Source organism: Primulina huaijiensis, chromosome 14 (assembly GCF_012295235.1).
Source record: "Primulina huaijiensis isolate GDHJ02 chromosome 14, ASM1229523v2, whole genome shotgun sequence".
Lineage (NCBI taxonomy): Eukaryota > Viridiplantae > Streptophyta > Magnoliopsida > Lamiales > Gesneriaceae > Primulina > Primulina huaijiensis.
Genome location: NC_133319.1, coordinates 3,706,279 through 3,733,887, shown reverse-complemented (window position 1 = coordinate 3,733,887; position 27,609 = coordinate 3,706,279). Strand labels below are relative to the sequence as shown.

At 34.5% G+C, this 27,609-nt stretch overlaps 3 protein-coding genes across 3 annotated transcripts; 1 reads left to right on the top strand and 2 right to left on the bottom strand.

The window, feature by feature from the left end:
- Positions 1-3,089: 3,089 nt before the first annotated feature.
- Positions 3,090-6,051, top strand: LOC140957911 (scarecrow-like protein 14). Its single transcript, XM_073415333.1, has one exon. The coding sequence runs from the start codon at positions 3,659-3,661 to the stop codon at positions 5,789-5,791; it is 2,133 nt and encodes a 710-aa protein (XP_073271434.1). The 5' UTR covers positions 3,090-3,658; the 3' UTR covers positions 5,792-6,051.
- Positions 6,052-6,331: 280 nt separating this feature from the next.
- Positions 6,332-9,448, bottom strand: LOC140957511 (uncharacterized protein C24B11.05-like). The gene is made up of 10 exons (XM_073414806.1): positions 9,261-9,448; positions 8,420-8,503; positions 8,258-8,323; positions 8,058-8,155; positions 7,896-7,933; positions 7,443-7,530; positions 7,222-7,360; positions 7,046-7,134; positions 6,823-6,888; positions 6,332-6,693 (listed from the first exon to the last, which is right to left on the bottom strand). Exons 2-10 carry the CDS (start codon positions 8,478-8,480, stop codon positions 6,541-6,543), a joined length of 798 nt encoding a protein of 265 aa, XP_073270907.1. The 5' UTR covers positions 8,481-8,503; positions 9,261-9,448; the 3' UTR covers positions 6,332-6,540.
- A 2,419-nt stretch (positions 9,449-11,867) lies between these two features.
- On the bottom strand, positions 11,868-19,310 carry LOC140956884 (ATP-dependent zinc metalloprotease FTSH 3, mitochondrial-like). The gene is made up of 8 exons (XM_073413792.1): positions 19,124-19,310; positions 18,749-19,004; positions 18,586-18,654; positions 17,924-18,057; positions 15,349-15,843; positions 14,467-15,234; positions 12,767-12,994; positions 11,868-12,630 (listed from the first exon to the last, which is right to left on the bottom strand). Exons 1-8 carry the CDS (start codon positions 19,172-19,174, stop codon positions 12,151-12,153), a joined length of 2,481 nt encoding a protein of 826 aa, XP_073269893.1. The 5' UTR covers positions 19,175-19,310; the 3' UTR covers positions 11,868-12,150.
- Between the last annotated feature and the right edge of the window lie 8,299 nt (positions 19,311-27,609).

The window sequence follows — 27,609 nt, the reverse complement described above, 5'->3', positions numbered from 1 at the left end:
AAAAAAAAAAAAAAAAAAGTAGCCAAAAGAAGCGCGGGAAACGGATATTGGCGGGCTAGTGTGGCTAACAAGGCCGTAAGCTACGATGACAGAATCGTCGGATATAGGAAGGGATTGGAGTACCTGAGAGGAATTGTTGCAAAATATCGACTTATACAATACTAAAAACTTTCTTTGAGAAACCAGTTAACAATATGAAAAAGAAAACACAGTAGACCAAAGCATAAAACAAAGCAAACCGAGGCATGTACGAAGTACAATGTCCTTAAAACAGATTTGTCCCCTCCGGTATGTGCTCCGAAGATCAACTTGGAACGTCTGTTTCCCAATATACAATGAAACAACCAGCAATAACCTAGCACGAGGCACTACTACGACGAATTGAAAAAATACCTGAACTCTATTAAAAGGCAGAACTGAGCAGCAGAAGTCGAAACGAAGAAGAGAGTATAAAGAACGAAAATATAGGAGAGTGTATCGTGTACTCTTGAAGGACTTGGGGATGTCTCTATATATAGAATTTTTATCACTCATGCTATTATTATTTTCCTATGTGGGACATTTTCATCAACTTATCAATATCTTACTTGTCCAATGTTCCGTTTAAATGAACAAGCCCAATAGGCCCAAAATGCTTTAAGTCCAACAGGAAATCTCTCCAAGGGTTGCTTATGCACGAGTACATCGTAGATGCTTCTGAGGCTCCGCGGCCTCACTGCACGGAATCAACAATATTGCCAATAAGATCTGATATACTCACTTTTTTTTTCGTTTGAATAAGTATTTTTTTCATGCTTAATCCTTTTATCTTATAACTAATTTATATATGTGTGTGTGTATACAAATGAATTTCATTGCAGGTGGAAACATGGTCGGTTTGTAAGATTTACAAATTCATTTGGAAATCAAACAACAAAAGAAAATCAGAATTTTAAGATATTGACTTATAAGTTCCACGGAAAATGCTATATCAAGTCTTGTGACATTTAAAGATAAAAGGCCGACAATACTATTTTGTGTCCTCAAACATTTATCCATCTTCATTCCAAAAATCAAAGTGGATATCAATAAGAGTTCTTTCAGGTTTGCAACAAAATACTTCAATATCTTGTAAAAGTTCAAGTGCATAATTTCTTTAAAACAGAATAATATTTTATTTGATAATTCATGTCCCAATAAAGTATCTAGGTCATCTCATTTCTTTCGTCACAAAATAATTTTTCAGATAGTCTTTGACTTCTTCTATGCCGACAATGTCGTTATTTGAACAACTCGTATGACCTGACCAAACACTTTATCAAGGAAAAAACTTGAAAAATGAACTATTTGCATTTCATTCGTTCCAACTACATCGCATGTGGCAGATGTCTTAACCAATGTCTTAACTTGAAAAAGGAATTATTTGCACTTCATTCATATTTTTTTATACTATTACTTGTATATTATTAGATCCTGATAATACATATATCATTTGACTATAATCTTTCTAAAATAATTATGCAAAATAATTAATGTGAAAAACATTGAATGGTAGGTTTTGATAATTAACTAAAATTTATAGATGATAGATAATATTGACAATTAATCAGATAAAAAAAATAAGTTGGAGTGTAATTAACAATATATTGTGAGAGATCAGGGCAGTGGCTCATTGGTTCTCACTTGTACTTCCCAAGAAAATGGCAAGGGTTTGATCACTCCCCCCACTAGATCAGGGTTTCAAAAATATATATATATTGTAAATATCACTTCCCATAACCAAAATATTACTTTAGAAAGATTATAGTCAAATGAAATATGTATTATCAGGAAATTATAGTCAAATGATATATGTATAATATAATTAACAATATATTGTAATTATTTTAGAAAGATTATAGTCAAATGATATATGTATTATCAGGATATAATAATATACAAGTAATAGTATANTATGGTAGGTTTTGATAATTAACAAAAATTTATATGTGATAGATAATATTGACAATTAATCAGATAAAAAAAATAAGTTGGAGTGTAATTAACAATATATTGTGAGAGATCAGGACAGTTGCTTATTGGTTCTCACTTGTACTCCTTAAAAAAATGGCAAGGGTTTGATCCCTCCCCCACCCCACCCCACCCCACCCCACCCCACCCCCTGGATTAGGGTTTCATAAAAAAACAATATATTGTAAATCAATATATTGTAAATATCACTTCCCATAACGAAAATATTACTTTAGAAAGATTATAGTCAAATGATATATGTATTATCAGGATATTATAGTCAAATGATATATGTACAAAATAATTAAAAATATATTGTAATTATATATTTTGCATAATTATTTTAGAAAGATTATAGTCAAATGATATATGTATTATCAGGACATAATAATATACAAGTAATAGTATAAAAAAATATGTTTTACTTATATTTTATCGTTACTTTGGTAGTCTGGTAATTTTAATAACAATTATTTAATAAGCTTATAAAAATATTAGATATATCACACACACACACAAAATAATGTCATACACCTATGTCTCGAGTTTTTTTTTATAGACTTGAAAATATTTTCTTGTAGAGTTTGAATGTCATCTATTTAAGATAATATCATATTAGAAAATTCCAAATTAAATAATTTGAACCCATCAAATTCATATACATCAATCGTTTGGTATTTTACTAAAAATTATAGCTGATGATAATAGATCAACTCAAATCTTTTAAATCTTGAATAAGTCCAAGTTTCATGTGTCGACCGGTCTCATAGTAGAGGTAATTATCGCACCTCAACAATCTTCATCTTAATAAATGCACTACTTGCAATCCATGATAATCGAACACGTGACTTTGACTCTGATATAAATTGTAAGAACGCGTTTTGATGCAACTCAAATATTTTAAATTGTGTGACAACTCAAACGCTATTGTTTCTAACTGAGACACGTATTAGACTCCTACTAAACTGATAATCACTTCATATGTTAAGAAAGAAAAAAAAAATTCATTTGTTAAACAATTGCACACTAGCGCTTTGAAACATTAACAACATAAACAGGTGATCAAAGGTTGAATGCCTAGTAGCTGACAGACTCTCTCAACACGCACATTGGGATACAAAAATGAAGACATCGACAGTCGACACTTTCTAGACAGATTCATGAATGAATCTTGTAAATAAATATATTATTTTCAGAATATAAATTCGAATCCTATAAATTATTGCATTGGGTGAATGACTACTGTAATTGCTCCCCGGCTCCGCCACTTTTGGCCCCCCTAGTCCAAGCATCGTGAATTTCCTCGAACTTTCCATGGCCGTTTTTCAACAGCATTTACGTCTATAAAAACACGATCCCTTCTTCTATTCGAAAAGTTTCAGTCAAACTTTTGGTCTCCATCTTTCTTTTCAGTTGCTGGGAACCTGTCCAGATTCAATCTTTGATATTCTCATCCAAGGTACACAACAATTTTTGGTTTTGTGGGGAAATTGCTTTTGGTTTTCGGGGAAAATTTTTTATTCTATTTTAGGGGAGTTGTTTGGTCTTTTGGGCCTTTTTTCACAGTCCTCTCCTGGTTTTTCGAATTGGGTGGATCTTAAAGTGTCAAATTTCAAGATTTTGCTGTTTAACTAGCTGGAATACAAGTGGAGTTGAGATTGAGTTTGGGATGAATACTGCAGCCCATCAATACTCGGTTGCTACGGAAGATTTTCAATTTAATCACCGCGCAAAACCAAATTTTCCTGAAGAAAATCGATCAAATGAATATAACTTCAACCATGAATTTGATGGATTTCCAGTTAACACAAAAAGGTCGCCCAATGCTGATGAATCTTCATCTGAGGGGGAAACTTCTACAGAAATGGATTATTCTGATGCAATGCTTAAGTTCATAAACCATGTGATTATGGAAGAAATAGACTTAGAAAACAAGCCTTGTATGCTTCTTGATTCTTTGGCTCTCCAAGCCACCGAAAAATTATTGTACGATGTTCTTAACAACGATCTTGGTGAAAATCCCGGAAGCCCAAGTGATAATTTTACGAAAAGTACGAGTAATTGTGTTAGTGCAAGCTCCTCTGATGCCACCATTTTTATTGAGTCCAATTGGGATACTCAAAATCAATGGGAGTTTGAATCCTTTATTACTGCCTCTTCGTCTGATTCACAGCCATTTTTTGATTCCTCGAAAAGGATCATTAGTCATGGTGTTTTTACACTGGATGGCCCTCCGTTGAGTCAATTTTCGGTTTCCAATTCATTGAATGAGAGCCCGGAACTCAAGCTTAGTGGTAACTATGTTAGCCATTCCTTAGAAACTAAGGATAAAAACGATTATCGTACGGAAATCATGGGAAGAGACGAACTTGACTGTTCTCCAAATAGTTCAAATGAGAAGAAGAGCCGTGGTAGAGGAGATGGTGATTTTCTGGAAGAGTACCGGACTTTCAAACAAGTGGCTGACGATCTAGGTGAAGTGGAGCCAGTGGAGATGTATGATAACGTGTTGCTTTGTTCAAATACAGAAAACCCCCTGATGCCTTCCCATGATGAAGTCAAGAAAAGTGAATCAACAAAGAAATCCCAAAAAAAGGATAAATCTAAAGATTCAAACAAAGGAAATTCGAAAGGAGGCAAAAAGAGAGGTGAGGCAAAAGAAGTGGTGGATTTGAGAGGCCTATTGATACAATGTGCACAAGCTGTTGCAAGTTTTGACAGAAGGACCTTCAATGATCTCTTAATCCGCATAAGGCTGCATTCGTCTCCTCATGGTGATGGCTCGGAAAGGTTGGCTCACTATTTTGCCAATGCCCTTGAGGCTCGATTGGCTGGAACTGGAACAGAATTATACGCATCGATTTCTTCCAAGAGGATATCAGCTGCCATGATTTTGAAAGCTTACAAGACTTTTATCTCAGCGTGTCCATACAGGAAGATGTCAAATGTGTTTGCGAACAGGACGATCAAAAAACTAGCCACCAGAGCTACCAGAATTCACATTGTTGACTTTGGAATTCTGTATGGCTTCCAGTGGCCCTGCCTGATCCAGGCTCTTTCTAATCGACAGGAAGGACCTCCAAAGCTTCGAATAACTGGTATAGATTTTCCACAGACAGGTTTTCGGCCAGCAGAGAGGGTTAAGGACACTGGCCACCGTCTTGCAAAATACTGTGAGAGATTCCGTGTCCCATTTGAGTTTACGGCAATAGCTCAAAAGTGGGAAACCATCAAACTTGAAGATCTCACAATTGACAAAAACGAGCTACTTGTGGTCAATTCTTTGTACCGGCTTCAAAATGTGCCAGATGAGACTGTAACCGTGAACAGCCCGAGAGATGCGGTATTAGATTTGATCAGGAAGATCAGTCCTGATCTGTTCATCCATGGAGTCATCAATGGGACCTACAACACCCCTTTTTTTATTACTCGGTTTAGAGAAGCACTCTTCCACTTCTCCTCCATGTTTGATATGTTTGAGGCCTCCATACCTCAGGAGGACTCTGAAAGGCTTCTTTTTGAGGACCAGATCTTTGGAAAGGAAGTTACGAATATCATAGCTTGTGAAGGCAGTGAGAGGGTCGAGAGGCCGGAGACTTATAAACAGTGGCAGGCTAGAAATGTAAGAGCAGGTTTTAGGCAGCTCCCACTCGATCATGAAATTGTGAAACATGTGAAGAACAAGGTGAAGAGGGAATATCACAAGGACTTTTCAGTGGATGAAGATGGGATGTGGATGCTGCAAGGATGGAAAGGTCGTGTCATTCACGGTCTCTCGTATTGGAAGCCTACCAGCAAGTGATCGAACAATGGTACAAGCTATGTTAAGATAGAATTTTCGTGGAGCATAATGTAAGGAGCATGTTTGTAGAGCTCCTGTATTAGTTGTGGACAGTTCTTGTCTATGTATGAAACATTTTGTCTTCTGTATGATTAACAGCTTCTTGCCACACCTGTCTCTGATGTTACCCATTTGTTCCTTCCATGACTTCTACCATTCTACGGAGTTGTGTTGAGATATCTTACTGGTGTCATAGAATTTATTATCGAATACAAGAGATGCAAAGTTGTAATGGTGTACCAAAATCTTCATCGCCGAATACAAGATATTTAAAATGTGTGATGTACCAAAATCTACCAAAAAATTATAGCAGAAGGTAAAGATATCTCAAAAAATTGTTACGTCGTGTGGCTTTGCAGTAAGGATAATTGGATAGCCATGAATTCTCAATATAAATAGTTTTAATGGCTAAATGGATGCAACACAACTCTAATATGAGGTAGAGAACGAGAAAATGGCTACTGTCATTAGAGTTATTAGATGATGCACGATGAAGGTAGAGAACGAGAAAATGGCTACTGTCATTAGAGTTATTAGATGATGCACGATGAAATCCACATCCGTTAAGCCCAGCAATACAGTTAGGAATTGTAAAAACAACCGTGATGATATATATTTTCCAACACAATGAAGAAATACAGGAAAAAGAATGAGTGAAAACAAGAAGTTTAAATTTATATGTTCTTGATCTAGTAATAGTTTCACCATGTTCAAGCTCTCACACAAGTCTCAAGAGAAACTTTCTCAGAATGGAGAGTATCCATATTCTCTCTGGCTTCCCACAGCTCTGGCAAGGCCTCCTTCATATTGTGAATGCTTTTCAATGAATAATCTACACCTTTTGTCCTATGAGAGTTGCCAACCTTGTTCAAAAAATACGAAGTACTCAGCAAAAATGTACACAGTTGATACTTTATTGCTCTAGTTTTTCTCCTGTGGGGGTGTGGTGGATTCAAAACCGCCAGAAAGAAGTTTCACATTATTCAACTCACCAGAACGGTTTGTAGGCCAAGGGCTTTTGCTGTTTGTAGATTTCGAATCGAGTCATCAAAGAACAACTGGGAAAATAAATTAAATCTGTGTTATGTAGTCTACGGCAAGGTAAAAAGTAGGGTTTTACTATGTAAGGTATATTGTAAAAGTATACAAATGGATCTATCAGTCGGTAAGATATGCCAAGAAAAAACTGGGAATAAAGTATGCTTTATCTCCTACCGTTTTGTGAGGATTAATATCTGCGATCTTAAAAGCTTGTTCAAATGCATTTTCAAATGGCTTGCACACAATCGGGGACTTGGGGAGTCCTAGAACAAGAGAAAATCAAGAAAGCAGTCAAATATAAGCATGAAGCCATACAAACTGCAAAATGCTCTTCCATCTTTTCAACGCACCATAAAAATTATCATCAACTACTACATCCTTGTGAGTAGGATTCAACGTCTCAAAAGATATGATATCGTCAAAGCAATCCTCTATTCCTAGCCGGCTAAGAATTTGATCAACATGAGCCTTGTTTCCGTTTGAAAAAATCTGTATTCAGTGACATTGTCAAAGTCCAGACATTTATATTTTGAATGTATTCACTTGAACATATTAAAACTAAGGAACTTACAACTTTTCTTATCGGTAAGCTATGCAGATGACTCCTTAATGTGTGATCGGGCTTTAGCCATTCATAAGGTAATCTCCCATGCACGAAGCTGCACATAAGAATATGGTCTCTTGAACACTTTTCCACAGACTAAATTTGACAGGTACGATTTCTTTGATCCCGCTATGAATAACAGCAAGGAATACGTTTCCAGATTTGTTTCATTCCAAAGGTAATGCGATGCAAATGCTTGTAAGAATATAATAATGACACGGGGCATATCATTCCAGTTTCTGAATTTATGTATTTTTTCAGTAAGATAAGAAATCCATTGACAACATTAAACTTTGATAATGATTTTGCCATAAGGAAGAGTGCAGAAACAATCACTTTTCCTCTGTACATTTTTTTAACAAAAAAGAAGCTAGAATTCAAAACAAAACAAGAAGATTTAAAAGGAACAATGATAAGTACCTGTGATAATCATCATAATCAAAATTGTATCCAACAGCCTGAAAGAAATAAAAGATTTTTAACTTATCATGTCATAAGTTCTGATTCAATAGTAAATCGTTTCTCTTCAGTCCCCTTCATTGTCAAATGTGGCATTTATAAAAAAAATTCAAGAACACATACGCTAAGACCGGCCATAGTTGTACCATAATCCTTGTACAATAGAGCACACATTTCTGGAGCTTTGTGCTCCTCTATCTGAAGCTTATTGATCATGTACTCTAAATCAAAACATCAAATGAGAAGTCAATGATCGAATAATAAAAATGAAATTAAACCACTTCCACAAATTATATGTAAAAAAAACATTATCAACATATTACCTATGATATTCTTGGTGCATTCAACTGATATACCAGAACTCAGGGGATAAAGGGTATCATCAACATCTGCAAATGTCGCAAGAAAAAGTTGAAATTTTGATTATATAACCATTGAATATTTATTATATGATTCACTCAAATATCGTACCCAGAAAAACTCACCAAATAGGATGCATTCATATTTTGGCTCTGTAACTTTATGGTAGCAATCTTGATTCTCCATTTCAATTTAAGAACAATTGAAAACTGGAAATAAAAATAAAGGTATCTCAAGTAAATCACGAAATCTAAACAAAAAAAAAAACCAGCATATACAGTCCATTCAGTTTGTTGTTGCGTAAAATAACATTGAAGTGTTTTTCATGCGTAATTTATCTAAAAAATCATCTTTCATCTCCCGAGTTTTGAATTTCAAATAATTTCATACATGATAAGGTTTTCTATCACTAAAAACCCAAGTCTTGTTTCCATTCTTACCACATTATATTTTTATAAAAATGAGACAACAACAAGCCATTAGCATCTGTCAATAATAAGTAATAACCAGAAAAGATAGATATGATCTAATAAGTTTTTAAGGGACTTTTGTCTAAACTTAAGGTCAAGAAAGCAAGAGTTTTTTTTTTTTAAAAAAAAAAACGATTTCACAAAATAATCATATGGTCACGCCAAACCAAGTGCCCAAAAGAAATCCGCACAAATAGAAACGAAAAAGGTAGAACAATCACGTAAAATGAGAGTTCTTCATTCTGAAATGAATCATCGTTTCAGTAAGTAATTGATCTGCACCACACATGCGACAAACTAAACCCGGGACTTTTCAAAATTCATAAACACATCAATGTAGGTGATTTTACATTTAATACTCAACAAGAAGATACATCAAAACACCTAAATATCGAAACTATGATGTTCAGTGTGCATTTACAGAAACCACACCCACTCAAAAACGTAACTCTATACAAAATCTACTGAAAAGGAATGCGAACCCAGAAAAAGGTACCAGATTAAGTTCCAAACGCGGATATGTCAAGAAAATGTCGTAATTCTTCTGAAAGAGTTAGAAATCGTTTCGTGATCGCGAAAGAGAAGCAGGCGAAGAAGGGAGTTTAAATAGAGAGAAATGGGATGGATTGTTTACATGTCATTTTTGGAAAGGTGGGAAACCAAAAGCGACTACAAACGTGTAAAATCATGTTTGGATACTCCCAATGAATATCTTTAAAAATCAAAGCGTAATATTCCAAGAACAGAGACAGCTCAAATTAATCTTTTTAAATTAATATTTTAAACATAAAAAATAATTTTTTATTAATTTGATTGAATTGAATTATGTCTCATAAAATTGACATTTTATGTCTCTCACTATAATTTTTATAATAATCCAAGAGTAGGTCTCTTGTGGGACGGTCTAACGAATCTTTATCTGTAAGACATGTCAATCATACCGATATTCACAATAAAAAGTAATAATCTTAGCATAAAAAGTAATAATTTTTCATGAATGACTCAAATAAGATATATGTCTCACAAAATACGATCCGTGACACAAGTTTTTGCCTAATCGAATCCATCGGAAAATCTAGAATGGAAAATTTTTCAGGTGTACATCCATAACTCTATATATATTAAACCAAAATTAAAAATATTAAAACTAAGTTTGTTTAATAATTTTTTACGTTACAAGTAATATATAAAGATAGAAAAAAATGGATAAGATATACAAATTAATTAAAATATGTTTTTATTTTTTATTAATCGAATATGAATTATTTTGTAATTTGAGAGTGTTTATTTAGAAAAATGGGCTGTTAGCAATAAATTTTGAAAGTTCTAGACTTACGCAACCTACGATAATAAATTTTTTGGCTATAAAATTATTGAACAAAGTCTTATTTGTGCTCTTAAAATTCTTACGAAGGATAAAATATTCTTCATTTCATTTCTTTTAGTTCACGCCACTCCTTTTGACCAATAGAAAAGTCGAAAAAATAGTTCCTCGTATGTTGTTGCCCTTCAAAAAATTAGGAGAGATTGCACTTTCTTGGACATCGATCGATATTATATTGCGACCATTAGAATTGTTCAATAATTTCAAGAAACTTTTCTATAATTGTTCTTTAATGTAAAATTGACCAGTCAATCAGATTTTTTTTCTTCTTTTAGTAGATGGTATTGTCATAATTGGATATTAAATTTTAGACTTTGGGAAAACTGGATTGTATATTCGTTTATAATCGATAAATAATTCGAACATATTATGAATTCTATATTGTGAGTAGGATTAAGGCTAAAAAAATTCCCAAAATCTCGACTCATCCTGATTCTCGTCTCATTTTTGTTCCGAAAAAATCTTGACCCGAGTTGTCTAGATTTTTCTCGTCCTGATTAACATCGAGAAAGAGATCGGAAATGAAATCTCATCCCGATGGAATTCACAGCCCAATCCAAAATAACATTGTTAATATATTTTTATTAATAATTTTCTTAGCAGATTGAGCTAAAATAATTGGACTTAGGTCTTACAAAAATTAATTGTGGAATTAATAGTTATTTATTATTGAAATGATCGAATAGTAAAATCACGAAATGATTTTAAATAATTTAATTAATTAATTTTTATAATTATTTAACTAGAAAAATACGTAGAATATGATATGCAATATGTCTTTCATCTATTTAACAAAATTTATCCGATAATTTGTAATTTGTATATATTTTGTGATTTGTATCCATAACATTTTAATTTTATTTGTCTCTAATTGAAAGCTTTTTTTACTTTTAGAAATATAAGTTTATAGATAGTATTTTTAAAAATTTTTTGAAAACATAAAAATGTATTATTTTTTAGTTTTCTAAACAGAACCTCAACACGAAAAATATCGAGATATCATCTCCCTACCTGACGAGATTCTGAATCCCAAACAATCGAGATCCTGAATATTTAGGTTCCGCCACGTGTCGGGTACGAGATCAGCAGGGAAAAAAATTATCAGTTCTTGTCGGGACCGAGATTGGGTAAAGAGGTTACGGGAAGAGTCCTTACCCGATCCCACCCCTAAGTAGATTTCGTAAAAAAATTATTTATCAATTACCGAATAAGGTGAATAAGAAATTTATTGATATATATCGAAATTTATCAAAAGATTAGATGAAAAAATATAAACATTATATTATATATTATATTTTAACATAAAATATAATATTTTTAATGAATCAAATTTGGTCAGAGACCTATCACACAAAATTCACGAGTAAAACGGTTTCACGTGAGTTTTTGTGTTTTAAAAATGGTTGATAAGTGCTAAAAATTTCATATATGTTTAGGTAATGGGAGTGATATCGTAGCATGGATTTAGTTTAGCTGAATTTGGTGCGTTGGAGACTGGGGANACACAAAATTGACGAGTAAAACATTTTCACGTGAGTTTTTGTGTTTTAAAAATGGTTGATAAATGCTAAAAATTTCATATATGTTTTGGCAATGGGAGTGATATCGCAGCATGGATTTAGTTTAGCTGAATTTGGTGCGTTGGAGACTGGGGAAACATTACTCGGTTGGAGTATTTACATTAGCAAGGGAAATTGGGACCATAATGAGAGAAAGAACAAAAAAACCACTTTTATCGTCACTAATTTTCATTTACAAACCAATTACATCCGCGACTCCTCGTTGTCTTCTCTAAAATCCAGAGTCCCTCCCTCCACCAGATTAAAACGAAACAATGATCAAATGCAGAAAATTTGTAGTGATTTTTTATGCTAAGAGTATTATTTTTTACATTTTTCCAGTTAGTATAAGAGCAGCCCGAGGCATCATTGGTGCAGGTAGAACTTTGCACTCTGGATATGTCAGAAACCAACATCAGAAATCAGCAAAGATCAACGGAAACTTATGTGGGAACAACCTCTGGAACAAGAGGTGAAGACCCGTCGTCTTCTGTCGTCCCATCCTCAACAGTTTTCCCAACCTTTTGTTCTTCTTCCTGAAATCCTAGCTTAAATCTGTCATAATTCGTCATCTCACTTGATTTGAAAGGACGCTCACCAAGTACCTGGACCAAGTCCTCTTGATGAAGAGTTTCTTTTTCCAGCAACAACTCAGCAATCTGAGCCACGTGTTCTTTGTGTTCCTCTACTAGTTGCACTGTACGTGTGTATGCTTTTGAAACCCAGTCCCGCACTTCAGTATCAATAATAGCTGCGGTCTTGCTGCTGTAAGGTTTGGTCATCTCAAATCCATCATCTCTCTGTGGAAACGACAGAAGGCCTACTTTCTCACTAAAACCGTAGACAGCAACCTGGGCATAAGTCATTTTCGTCACTTTCTCCAAATCATTCTGAGCTCCAGTTGATATTTTCCCTAGTAATGCCTGAACCAAAAAATGGCACAAGAGTTGGAAAGACTGTATGTATAGAGTAGTAGGAATTCTTTTTAAGGTGAAAGAGTTCTGTTCAAAATTAAGTATTTCAAAAACAATTTTCAATCCAACTAAAACACTTAACAACCTGTTCAGCAGCACGCCCACCAAGGGTCATGCAAGTCATATCAAAAAGCTGTTCTTTAGTCATGAGTAGGTTCTCACTGGGAACATATTGGGCAAATCCAAGTGCTGCTGTACCACGAGGAACAATAGTCACCTTCAACAAGGGTTCTGCATGTTCCAGAAACCAACCGACTACAGCATGGCCTGATTCATGGTATGCTACAGTCCGCCTTTCGAGTTTACTTATAACCTGTTGAAGAAAAAAGCGAAAAAAACATTTTGCTTAATTCAAAAGGAAGGGATCGCACAGTCTGCAGAAACCCCATTACGTTAATATGAAATATTAAATAATAAAAACATTATGCACCAGTCAATCTAAAGAATATATTTTTTAAATGCATTAATACAACAACGGGATTAGAGATCAGCTGCTTTGAGTACATTGCACCACATATGAAAGAAATTGCTTTTAAATGAATTGATATAGATCCAGCGTCCAATAATAATGGAACAGGTATGGAAACTACTTCTCCAGGAACATATTCCAAATTCCATCAAAGAGAAAAACAGAATGACTTCAGGAAAGCAATTTCGTGCTCAACGCCAATTTCAATATTAAAGCCTTGTAGGTCGGACTAATCACATACTGAAGAAAGTCGAGAAAGATAATAGACATAAGCCCCTCTAGATCTCACAATACAAGTCCAACTCGCAACTCATCCCCTTATACCAGATCTTTGAGAGAGAAAAGGAAAGAGATATAAATTCACTTAATGTGGTGCTGTGGCATTCATAAGTAAAGAAAGAACCTATGTAATACCAAATACACATCATGATTTAAGAGCCCATAACCAAAATCCCAGGCAAAAAGTTAGACGTGATTGAAATAATGCTAGAAAATTAAGGGAAAAAATTCAGACAAATTTTAGAACTTTGAAAGAAATCCAGAAGCAATTGAATGTGCGCAACTGTCAACTTTACATGGAGAAAAGGTATGCTTCAGTTAACATCATCATTCGATTGTCTCAAAATGAACGCTACATTGTCATCAAATTGTTTTTAACATGCTAACTACAGCTATATATGAAAGTCGCCCCTCCAAGTCGTCCAACTAAGCTTAAAATCATCACTCAACCATCCAACTCCAGAAAACTTTCGTCATTATATGCTAGATTTAGATTCTAAATTACCATGAAGATAATATTGTCGATATTTTGTTCGGATGAAAATGTGAAGCAAATACACATACAAACGGTGAACAGAGACTGCTTTCTTCAAGTTTTCCATGATACTCGACCAATATATTAAATTTAAGATCTGCTATATTTTTAGAGAAAAAGACCAAAATCAGTAATCTGAACTCGGCATTTTCTTCTTATTTTCATAATCCCAATCAATGATTGCACTCCCACCACATGATTTTGAAAACAGTGCATATTAAATGAATAATTGAAATCACAGCAACTCACTGAAGTAGGAGTGTCGAGTAGTCCTCAATCTGTTGCTTATATTAAACATAACTTTAAGACTTAAATTCCAAAACAATTGTTTAAAATTAGCTATGGCGAAAACTCTAACCGATGATATACAGGAAATGAAGATCAGAGGATAAAATTTCATAAAATAAACTCATTTGTCTTGGACCAGTGCTCTGCAACCGGTAGAAAAACTAGGAACAATTATACCTAATAAACAAGAAGGTTCTAATTCAAAATGACATACCTTATTTTTCTTCTCAAGACCACCAATGATTCTGTCTATCGCTGAATCAAAGTGTTCCATTTTCACCAGTGTTTCCTCGCATCTGGCAGCTATCAAAGCAGCTTCGTTGCAAACATTTGCAATATCTGCACCAGCAAATCCAGGAGTGAGGGCCGCTAGTCTCTGAGAATAATAAGGAGGTTCATGATCTAGTTTAAGCTTCTTCAAGTAGATCTGAAATATCTGTTCACGGCCTTTGATATCCGGTTTATCTATGCTAATTTGACGATCAAATCGACCAGGCCTCAACAAGGCCTTGTCTAAAATATCAGGTCTGTTGGTGCCAGCAAGAACAACAACACCAGAAGTAGTTCCAAATCCATCCATTTCTACAAGCAACTGGTTAAGGGTGCTTTCACGCTCATCATTAGAACCAGCAAAACCCCCACGTCCTCTTGCTCTGCCAATTGCATCAATCTCATCAATAAATATGATACTAGGTGCACATTGCCTTGCCTCTTGAAACAAGTTTCTAACTCTTGACGGCCCAACACCAACAAACATTTCCATGAAATCAGAACCAGATATGGATAAAAAAGGCACAGCAGATTCACCAGCAGTCGCTTTTGCTAGAAGCGTTTTACCCGTCCCTGGAGGTCCAACCAGTAGAGCACCTTTAGGAATTTTGGCTCCCAGCTCCTCATACTTCTTAGGGTTCTTTAGGAAGTGAACAAACTCCATAATCTCCTGCTTTGCTTCATCACAGCCGGCAACATCTTTAAAATAAACCTGAAAAAAAAGGAAAAAAGAGAAGACTTTACCTTTAGCATTGAGATTCATTTCCGTGGAATGGAAAATGGCTCAAAAAATTTTGGATCAAACTGGTAGGATTTGATGACAAACCTTATTTTTTGCATTTTTGTCCACCTTCGTGATGTGCGCTTTTCCGATGTTGAAAATCCCACGTGCGCCCTTTCCGCCAGTACCTCCAACGCCAATTCCCCCTTGCATTTTCCGACCCATGTAAAAGAGGAATCCCAATAACAAAATTGTAGGAGCAAATCTCATTAATTCTTGGAACCAAACCATTTCAGAAACATAAGTTACAGGTACATAATCATGTCGGTCAATCCCCAATGCTACCTGGGCTTCCTCCAACTTTTCTTCAAACGAATCAACACTCCCTATATTAAAATAATATTTATACTGGCTTGTTTTCTCACTTGCCAGGGCACCACCAACAGCCTCTTCAAAATTAGATTCTTCAGTTGGATCATTGCTGTTTTGACTTCGTGGTGAGCTTCTTACATAAACTTTAGCGACTGACTTATTAGACACGACTACATGGTCCACTAAACCTGGTTCCAGCAGCTTGTTTTTGAACTCTTGAAAACTAATCTGCAAGGTTATAGTCAATAAATTTATTTCAACATACTCAAGTAGAAATTTATAGAGTTATCATTGCCATAAACAATAATCATTATATCATGCAACCCTAGGTCCCAAATTAACCAGGACCGGCCACATAAACTATCATTTCCATTTTGCTGCGTCAATAAGCAGTCAAATGTCATAAGAGGTAGAGATTAGTCTGAAAAAACAGATGAAGAGCAATCAGTTCAGTTAAAAATACAGCTGGGTTCAAAAACTTCGAAACATATGTTTTAACATTTTAAAACGTCAATTAACTCATTTCACCTTCATCTCCATATTTCATTGCCAGGACGGTTTGAAAAATGACCTTAACATCAGAGTTATTTAAACATATCCTAATATTAAAGCTCTCCCAACACAAGAAGGAACAAGCATAAAGGACATTATAACTTGCCCAATTACTTTTGAAGTCAAACCTCATAGACAGTATACTTAGATGGCATTTGAAGTTACACGAATCTGGGTCATCCAAGATCCCATTATATAATAACAATAGACAGGTAGCTTACAAAGGCTTCATGAATATATGTGACAGGCAGAAGCTAAGGCGAGCATAAAAACATTCATATTAATTTGCTCAAACAAAAATACCCACAGTGAGGAGAAAAGTCTAATCACATGTGCACTCAGAAATCAGAACGATGTAGTGTTTTCAATTCGCTTACAGAAGGATTCAACATTTAACTTTTAAGCATCCCAAATAATTTTCAATGAACTCACATCACATCCAACCCATGCAAAAGAGAAACCAAATTGGTATGATGACTATAAACATACTGAGACATGCAATTTTCAGCAAGCATTTAATGTAATAGAGACAAGGAATCTATGCAGCCAATCTCAACTAGCTTGGGAGAAAAACTTGCGTGATGGCACGAGTACGGCATAAAAAAAGAGATCAGCTGTTTCGACAATTATTTGCAGGTAAAAACAAACAAAAAATGGTAAAACTAGCCATTTTGTCAAACCATGAGATTCAAAGTATTACAGGATACAGGCAGCCTATTCCTATCACATCGAGGAATGTTATAAGTTACAATAAGAGTAATCAATCAATTAAAGGTCCAAATCTTTTGTACCATACTACCGAACATTTTCAGCAAGCATTTAATGTAATAGAGACAAGGAATCTATGCAGCCAATCTCAACTAGCTTGGGAGAAAAACTTGCGTGATGGCACGAGTACGGCATAAAAAAAGAGATCAGCTGTTTCGACAATTATTTGCAGGTAAAAACAAACAAAAAATGGTAAAACTAGCCATTTTGTCAAACCATGAGATTCAAAGTATTACAGGATACAGGCAGCCTATTCCTATCACATCGAGGAATGTTATAAGTTACAATAAGAGTAATCAATCAATTAAAGGTCCAAATCTTTTGTACCATACTACCGAACATTTTCAGCAAGCATTTAATGTAATAGAGACAAGGAATCTATGCAGCCAATCTCAACTAGCTTGGGAGAAAAACTTGCGTGATGGCATGAGTACGGCATAAAAAAAGAGATCAGCTGTTTCGACAATTATTTGCAGGTAAAAACAAAAAAATGGTTAAACTAGCCATTTTGTCAAACCATGAGATTCAAAGTATTACAGGATACAGGCAGCCTATTCCTATCACATCGAGGAATGTTATAAGTTACAATAAGAGTAATCAATCAATTAAAGGTCCAAATCTTTTGTACCATACTACCAAACAAAGGATCCAAATACAATGATATGCAATGCAATTGAGCAATCATGAGCAACACAAAATCACCATTGCTTGACATTCATAAAAAATATCATGATGATTTTTTCCTGGAGAAACCAACAGATTAGTATTCAAGTGAGAGGCTGTAAATATCTATTAAAAATACTTACATTGTAAAAGTTATATAGAATACTTTATCCATCTACATTTTAAGACATGGAAAACAACACAGATATTAACTAGCCGAAGTCCAGAAGAGCAAGGATCTGAACATTAATATAATATGTTATAAACAAATAAATCCCACAATTCTTCATTCAGCATTAAAAATAGTGATTAAACATGATATTACCTGTTTCTCTTCGTGCGGCATGTGCGGAAATAATGAAACAAGCAATGCAAGCGCCAGGATCGGTGAGACAATATTTAGCAAATTCTTCATGAAAGTGTCCTGAAAATTGCCATGATCATCTGTATTTCCTTCCTCTGAGATCGAACAAACCAAGGTCATAGAGATATTTGGTATGGAAACTTAAGAACAATCAAATGTTGCGCCACGTTAAAATCTCAAACTCAAATTCTTATTGTGGAAATTTTGTGGCACTCGTAAAGTTATACAGAAGACACTTTCCAAGCACTCAAATGTTATTGTGATGCCATCAAAAATAAGGAGAACATAGTCAGATGAAACAGGAAAAAAAAAATCACTAGCCAATCAAAGCAAAACATATTCCAAAAAGACTAGTAAAACTTTTATCGATGCACCAGTTGAATTACATATCTGGAAAAAGTTGAGTAATATATGCCTTGCTACTGTTTGAAGAAACACTAGATGAAGATTTGTTCAATGAATCAATACAGGGTTAAATGATAAAAAGACCAGGGGACTTAGCCCTCAGGTTTATGTATTTTAACTGCGAGCCATATATGCCGGACTTGCACAAATATAGATTTAAACATCTCATTAATTCCATTGAATATCGTCTGTGCAAAAAAAAGGAAAGATTAACAAACCTTTCGAACCAGATTTCTGCTCATGTTTCGGAATTTCCTTCTTCTGTTTGGGATAAAAATTTTCGTAGTCTGGCAACATAAAACACAATAAACAAATTAAAAAGGTACGAACTTTGGCACACAATTCCAAAATTTCAACATAGAAGCAAAAACAAGCTCTTACTTTTCTTCTTTGGCGCATCACTCGAGAAAAATCTACGTATTCGGGAGTTTGCGATGAAGTGCTTAGAATTCGATAAATAAGATCCAGGAATCGATCCATTTTTGGCTCCTATTGTAGCTAAATAACCCCGGAAAAACCCTACTTTCTCATGAAACGGATTATTCCCGATATAATTCGAATTACATACACGCTGAGCTCCAAGAATTTCCTTGTTCAACAACAAGGACCTGCCGTTATCAACACCATTAATCACATTCTGCAGACACAAAAAAAGGGTAAAATAACATAAAAATACTCCGATGAAAACAACATCTATAAACTCCACCCAAAAGATGTGTAGAGTTAGAGAAAAGCGGAGGCTCGACAGTGGCTTACTCTTGAACGAGAGGCACGCGATAAGGAACGACCGATTCTGGAATAAATCATTTTTCTTCGGCAATCTGATCAATTTTGCGTGGGAGAGATGAAATTTTATATTTATGGTAATTAATTCAGTAATTTACGATTCTTCGGATTTTGAATCGAAACCAATTGAAACCCAAACAGCATCAATTGAATGATGATAAAAAAATAAAAAATAAAAAATTATTAAGTTAGCCTTTTATTTTTGACAAAAATTTGTGTGACGGTCTCACGGATCGTATTTTGTAAGACGGATCTCTTATTTAGGTCATCCATGAAAAAATATTATTTTTTATGCTAAGAGTATTATTTTTTATTCTGAATATCAGTAGGGTTGACCCGTCTCACAGATAAAGATTTGTGAGACCGTCTCACAAGAGATCTACTCTTTTATTTTTTATGTAGACCCGTAACCGCCAAGCATATATGGAGCCGAATCGGGCATATTGAAAGGTAACTTTTCTTTTTCTATTTTTGATCTGAATTTAAACCACATTTATGAATCATCTATTTATACTAGTTATTATGCACATGTGATGCGTGTTTGTACAATCTTTTTTATTATTATCGATGGACTAAAGTGAAATTTGACAAATTATGGAGAGACTAAATTGATATTTGAATTGTTGAAATAAAAATAAAAGTGTGTGTTGAAATTAAAAAACAAAACAAAACAAAAGCAAAAGTGTAATATTAATATCATATAAGGGTAAAATTAAAAAAAAATTTGGTGTCCTCTCTATGTAGTTATTATCATGTCCTCACACTTAAGATAATAGTATAGATATATCATATTTTTTTTTTACATTTTTATTTGTCTTCTAACATTTTAATTTTAAAAATTAATATGTATTTAAAATTTTTAAAAAATTTATTTTATTATCTGATTTTTAAACGAAACTCACGCATCACGCGTGTCATGATCCAATGATAAAATTTAAATATATAAACTTATGAAAATTTATATTTTTTACTAGCAAAACTAATGATTTTTAAACCAAACTCACGCATCACACGTGTCATTGATCTATTAATAAAATTTAAATATATAGACTTATGAAAATTTATATTTTTTAGTAGCAAAACTAATGCATACTATTTTTTCATTTACTTGTTATTAATTTTCTATTGGCGGTGTTAGAAAACTGTTTGATATCCAATGAGCTTTCACAACCCACTCTAACTTGGGAGACACGACATTCGAACGAGAAATATGTGGGTGGGGTCAAACCAATAGCCCGAAAACGTGTTGGCTTGCTCAACGACTTTCATCACGATCTAGAACACAATAAGCCACAATCGACTAATATCACCGTAAACACGATTTAGTTATATAGATTTTTTATTTGAAGGAAGATACATAATTTTCTAATCTTTTATCTCAGTAGCAGAACTTTAATAAGCTACGTATAAATTTTGATTTTTCAAATAATTAATTTAATTATGCTTTTTATATGTAAAAATGTATTTTCTCAAATGTTTGATTTAACATCTAAAATAATATATAAATATATTGAAAAGTTATTTATCCTATCTATATAATTAATTGAGAAAAGTATAGAAAAATCTGATTTCATGCTTAGAATAACTAACATATACACAAAATCAAATTTAGTATATATATAATACAATGCAATGGAAAAAAAAAATTGGTACAGGCTCGGCTATTATATAACAGTATAGATTTATCTACAAAAATCGATTCATTCGAATATATTTTCAAAGAACAAATAAAAATTCCACCAGTTGTGTTTGAAAGTCTTTCAATTACCTTTAACTCTGCTCATGAAAAATATTATTTTCCAACTGCGCAAATACTTTTGTAGACAGAGTACATAGATATGATCAATAGGTGGTTCACATAAAAAGTAAAAGAACAAGAGAGCGACATTATTTGTCAAACTTTTCATTGTCCACTAATGTTAAATGCCATGTAGTTAAAACTTATGCTTAACACACTAGATAATATAAATTTAAAACTGCATTTTTATAAAGATATTTGATTTGAGAGTAAGCAGGGATAACAACTTTTCTCACAGATTCGAGGCCCCGTTGAGAAAACCCGAACAGGGATGGGGATCTTTGATTTTTTCGGGTTCAAGGATTTTTAAAATCCACGTAATAGTTCAAGTGGATACGAGATTATTATACTCATCTCCGAACTCACCTCGAAAGTAAAATTAATAAAAAATATTATTATTATTATTAATATTGATTAATATTGATATAATGTAATACTATTATTGTTTTTTAACATATTAATAATAATGGATATTTATATTATCACTAATAATAATAGATAATAATAAGTTTTGGTTTAAAATAATCTCTGAATTCGTCATCGTCTTATCTAATTAATATTTTTGAAACAAGGGTGGGGATTTGATCCTTGCGATTTTGGGTTCGAGGATTCTCCGAATTCGAAAAAGCGAGGATCAAGGATGGAGATGAAATTCGGGGACGAGGATGACAAACTCACCCACACCTCACCCCGCTTCATCTCATTGTCATCCCTAGGAATAAGTAAAATGGTTGCAGTTTAAACTCGTCAGTAATTATTAATGAAAATGTTTAACTTGATATAAAATATACTTCAAATTTATTTATATTTAGTTGTCCAAATAAAAAATTTGGAATAATATATTTAAAATCAATCATTTCAAGTCCATTCATTTGAACAATGTATTTGAAATTTTTGATTTGTAATGATACCATTAACTGATAATTCGAAACACTTTAATATATATTGTTAAAAATGTCTAAAAATTAAAGATGATGAATTTGAAAGTCAAATTTAGGAGTGTCCATTCGGTCGGATAGGGTCGTGCATAGTACTATTTAAAATTTGTTCAACCTGAACTTGATCGGAACCCGATTCAAACCAAAAACTCTCAACCGAACACGAACCCGATCAACCCGACTAACCCGAATTTTTTAACACAAAATAACAAAATTTCTCTTATATATATGATTTAAATTCAAAAGTCTAATTATAGAAATTTAAAGTATATTTACTAAATTAAATAAACAATTGTTTAAAAAAATAAAAAATCTACAAAATAAATATTAAATTATACAAATTTATGATATAAATATACAATAAATATTTTTTTCAGAAATATAATATATAAAAATTTAAGCAATATTTATTAATTATTTTTATAAAAAAATTAAAATTTTCAGGTCAACTTGAACCCGATCCAACCCGATAATTTTTTCGAGTCAGCTATCGGATTCAATCCGATCTTCCCCGAACCCGAAATCTTCAAACCCAAACATAATTTTTTTCTAGTTGAACCATGTCGAGTTGATGAATCAGATTTGATTTTGACACCCCTATTCAAATTTGATGGCATTTGTATCATATGCATGAAATCCAAAGTTTATTGCATATGTTGTTTATAAATTAATATAATCATTACGTCGTATACACGGACAAAAAAAATTTTATATTATATAAACACGAGCCAAATAATCTTTCCCAAGTTATTACATTATCCCTTGATTTAGTGGTCATATAAATGATTTGTCTGATTTGAAGTATGTTACTCTATAAAAAGTTGATTTCCGATTATTAATTTTACCAGTTATAAATAAACGCCAATTCCGATTCAAACACTTACCTGCAAAAATGATTTTTTTTTTTTTTTAGCAAAACAACATAGATTACAATACAACATATCTCTAAAGTTTTTTAAAATGTAAATATTATGAAAACACGCATCTACAAGTCCCTAGGTTACAGCCAAACATCTCATTTTATTTATTTTCGGACGAAGTTTCGGGCTCAAAACTATTATAACAAAACCCAGATTAAAAAACATAAGCTGTAAATTAAGGATATAAACAAACAAACCGAGTCGGTTCGCGAGGTTTTCGAGTTAGCTCGAAAAATATTTGATTCATATTCGAGTTTAACTCGAACATATTCGAATTTTTTTCGAGTCGAACTTGAGTCCAAATTATTTTGTAACTATTTCGCTCGCGAACTTAAATATTTTATTAATATAATATAATTATATATTAAATATATAAATTTCGAGTAGTGCCTATTTTCGAACAATAGTTCAAATAGTTAAAGAACATATTTGAATTTTTCGAGTCGAAATTGAATTTGAGCTATTTTTTTTAAAAATTTTTGAACTTCGAATCGAGCTCGAACTAATTCGAGTTAAATTCTAACCATCAAATTTTTGCATATTGGACTCGATCCGGTTCATTTACATCTTTAATACACCCATGAAGTAAAAAATGGCGCATGTAAATTCCTAAAAAACCCAGGTGCTACAAAACCAAACAATTTAAACAGAATATATAACAAAAATTACAGTTACATGGCAATAGCAGAAGAATTTATTTAACAAACGCCACATAACAAAAATATACAAACCCATCCACACAAGCTCTCATCTAAGCACAGGTCTCACGGCGAAGCCACAAAGAGAAGAGCAGCTCCAGCTCCGGCGGTTGAAAATACCCGTTCTTCGGGGCTCCGGTCTCTTCCCAGCGCACGCCTGCGGAGACTTCTTCCTCGGCGGAGGCGGAGGCTCTTTTTTAGATGGGATCCTGCGTTTCGGGGTGCAGCAACCTTCTTCAACCGCCACCATCTCACCACAAGTATCAATCATCTTCCTTTTCTGGTAAGTTCTCCGAAAAATGCCGCGTTACAGAGCACTGTTGCGATTCATGATATAACGTGTCGTGTTGCTGTTAGAGATGGTGGGTTTGAGCTATGTAATATAGGGGAACGACACAGTGAAAGTGGGATTGAAGGAATTCGAACTGTGGTTTTTTTTTGAAGGTGCGGACAGTGTGTGGCGGAGAATGGAGGAGACAGGTGGGTGGGGCTTCTGAGTCCACGTAGTCGGATGAAAGTGGTCTTGCCCCATTCGACAGCACGTATGGCAGTTTCGGAACCGTCGAATCATGGGAAAAGTGAGGCGGGAATTCTATGCGCCTCTAGTTTGAATTACAGCCATTTTGTGACCCTACCACTTTTTGCTCTTTTGAACCCACAAAAACGCTCGAGAGACAGCCACCTACTAAATTGCTACACATTACTTCACTTTACTATCAGTGCACCGACGCACGCGTTACGTTCTTGTATAAATTTTTTTATAATTCATTTGATTTATATTTAAATGAGGATCAAATTATAATTATAAGAAATAGTGAAGAACTACACTGTAATTTTGATATATAAATTGAAAAATAAAAGAATAAAAAAATGATTTTAAGAATTGAACTTATAACCAAAATCCCAAGAAACAATGACTCTATTCACTGAACTGCATGTAACTTGTATTAAAATTTTAACATTTTATTAATATTTATAATTATTAAAACAGACTATGACACCAAAGTTAGTTACTCTAAGCGTCTCAAACTTAATAAAATAGTATAGATTTTATTTTTAATGCATTTAAAATATTGTATTTATACTATACTATAATTATTTCGAAATATTTAACCTATTACTTATTTTCATTTTTACCTCTGACATTTGAATCTTGAATCCAAAATATTAGTTAACGAACTTTTTGTTAAAAAAATATTGATAGCTATTCAAAATGGAAGAAGATTCGAAAATTATCTGCAAGTCAATGAATGCAAGTCGAATTTTTTCCGCCAGTTGACATCAGTTGCAACAGCAACTTCATTTTGCATTATTTTAAATTTGGCTAGGAAAGTTTGATTCAAAATAACGTGTGCATGCTGCATTTGCAATTCCACCATTGACTGCAAATTACATTATGAATTCAATATTTTTATAATTAGATTGATGATCGAACATGTCCATTTCAAAATAGCAGCTCAACTGGTCGGATCGATTGAACTAGAATCAGACGATCGGATCGAAACAATGTTTGCAAATTACTACATTCACTACAAAAAAAAAAGGTTTAGCGACGGCCAAAACCGTCGCTAAAAGGTTTAAGCGACGGTTCTAGCGACGGTTTGAAAAACGGTAACAGGAGTCCTCGTCGCTATTTTGCAGCGACGGTTTCTCAAAAACCGTCGCCTGGAGCGACGGTTTTTCTTAACAAGACCGTCGCTAATATAGCGACGGGGTAAATTTAACCGTCGCTAATATAGCGACGATATATTAAGCGACGGTTTTAAATAACCGTCACTGAATGAAAGCGACGGTTTCTAAAACACCGTCGCTACACTAAACGACGGTGTTTGAAAACAATGTTATATCATACAAAAAATGAGGATCCTAAGGTTGGATTAAGTTTGCAGCCTTGAAGGAAAAAATCAATGAGTAAAACAAACATGTAAATTACAAGACAAAAAATGTAATTTTTTCTTATATTACATAGTATGAATTACCTTTTAAACATGTCCATTTTAAAATAACAGTTCAACTGGTCGGATCGGTTAAATCGGAATCGGATGATCGGATCGAAACAATGTTATATCATACAAAAAAAAATGAGGATCCGAAGGTTGGATTAAATTTGCGCGCAGGCTTGAAGGAAATGATCAATGGTTCAGTAGAAAAATATAAGGTTGGAAGTGTTGTAATTTCCTCATGGTTGCTTTCCCGGAACTTAGGGAGTAGCAGAGCCAGGAGCCAAGCATTCATGGACAGATTTTGAAGTACGAAATGAATAAAAGATGTGGAGCAAATTAAAAGGATTCATTATTGACGTAAAATGCATAATGTACAACGTTTAACTAACCCATGTTATCGACCGTTTGGTTGCCTTTTCCAATCCCAGAACACAAACATGCCATTTCTCTCATCTTTTGTCATCTCATCTTCAAACTCCAACCAAATTTTTGGAGAAAATAGCAATTAGTTGAGGGCATGTGCATGTCCATGACTGCTTTATTTACATGCCACTCGATGAGTTGTAACCTTAGTCAGCACGTATGGAGAGTACAGTATCAAATTATCAATATAGTATAGATAGAGAATAAGAAAAAAAAGCAAAAATTCGTTCATTATGATTAATTTTAACAGCGAAAAGTGCTTTTCATGCCGCAAGAATTTGATTGTCTCTCCAAAAGTGTGCAGCGGCAAGCCACCGTAAGTAAATCAGCAGGAGCTTACCCTCAATTAAGCAATAGATTCTACCATATCATTTCAAACTCAACGTTAATGGCCGTCAACGTGGTTGACCGAAATATCAGAAAAGTGAAGCACTCGATTCGCGGTCATAGGAGAAAATTTTAACAAGAATTATTAGGATTAATACCTGAAATTAATCAAGCAGCAAAAGGTGAGTTAACTGTTACTGATGGGACTTCGTTGAAATGGGTGAGCCGGGTAAGGAGCTCCAACGAGTCAAATCAATAATTTATAGTTATTAGGGAATTTGAGTGAAGATAATGGCTTCAATAGCACCTGCAAACAATGAAAAGACCTCGTGAATGGGCGCCGGAGGGGTGTCCGGCGTGGCCACTCCGATGCTTAAGTCAGCAGGTTGAAGATGAACACAAGCAATATTTGGGAGAAAATATGTATAATGCTTAAGAGTTCAAAGATTTCAGAATCAGTAAATGAGAAGGATACCTGCTATTTATAGGAGAAAATGGGGTAGGTACCTCGTTTCCCGCGCCTACCTACTAAATATGTCAAGTCGGCCGTCCATACCTCCTGATGACTTATACGACACGCCAAAGTCAAGTTGCTCTGACAGATAAGATTGTCCATATCAATATACTCAAGTGCATCACGCTTTTCGAGGTTCCCAGGTAGAATTCCTCCCTGGAGATTTATACAAGAGCTCGGGCGTCTGGTTGCCCGGGGAGTAGAGCCCGGGCTTGCACCGGCCCGGCTTCAGAAGAATCCATCCTGTCAATTGACCCTAATTTAGGAATCCATTTAATATCCCGGGTCATCAATGACCCGGGTTCTTACCAGGGTATCACCACTCATCCCTAAATAGTTGGGCTAGAGTCATACTCGCTGTCCCTATTAGTCATGCTTGGATTCCCAAAGAGATGATCAATCTTGTTATATAAAAGCATCGGAGGCTTCATGTCTCCCAAAGATGGGATGAGGAGCCGGAGTCTCGCGTCTCATGGACTTGAGATAAGATGTCGGGGCCTCGTGTCTCCCGGGCTCGAAATGATCGAGGTGCAAAGCCCCGGACCAGGATACGGGTCCCTGGACTTAATAGATAACCAGGGTGCGGAGCCCTGGCCTTCATGAATGGTCGAGGTACGGAGCCCCGAACCAGGATACGGATCCCTGGACTTTTAGAACCAAGGTGCGGAGCCTTGGGCCGGGGAACATGTCCCAGGACTTGTGAATGGTCGAGGTGTGGTTCCCCGAGCCAGGGTGTAGTGCCCTGGGCTTTTTGTTGATCGAGGTGTGGTTCCCCGAGCCAGGGTGTAGTGCCCTGGGCTTTTAGAACCAAGGTGCGGAGCCTTGGGCCGGGGAACATGTCCCGGGACTTGTGAATGGTCGAGGTGTGGTTCCCCGAGCCAGGGTGTAGTGCCCT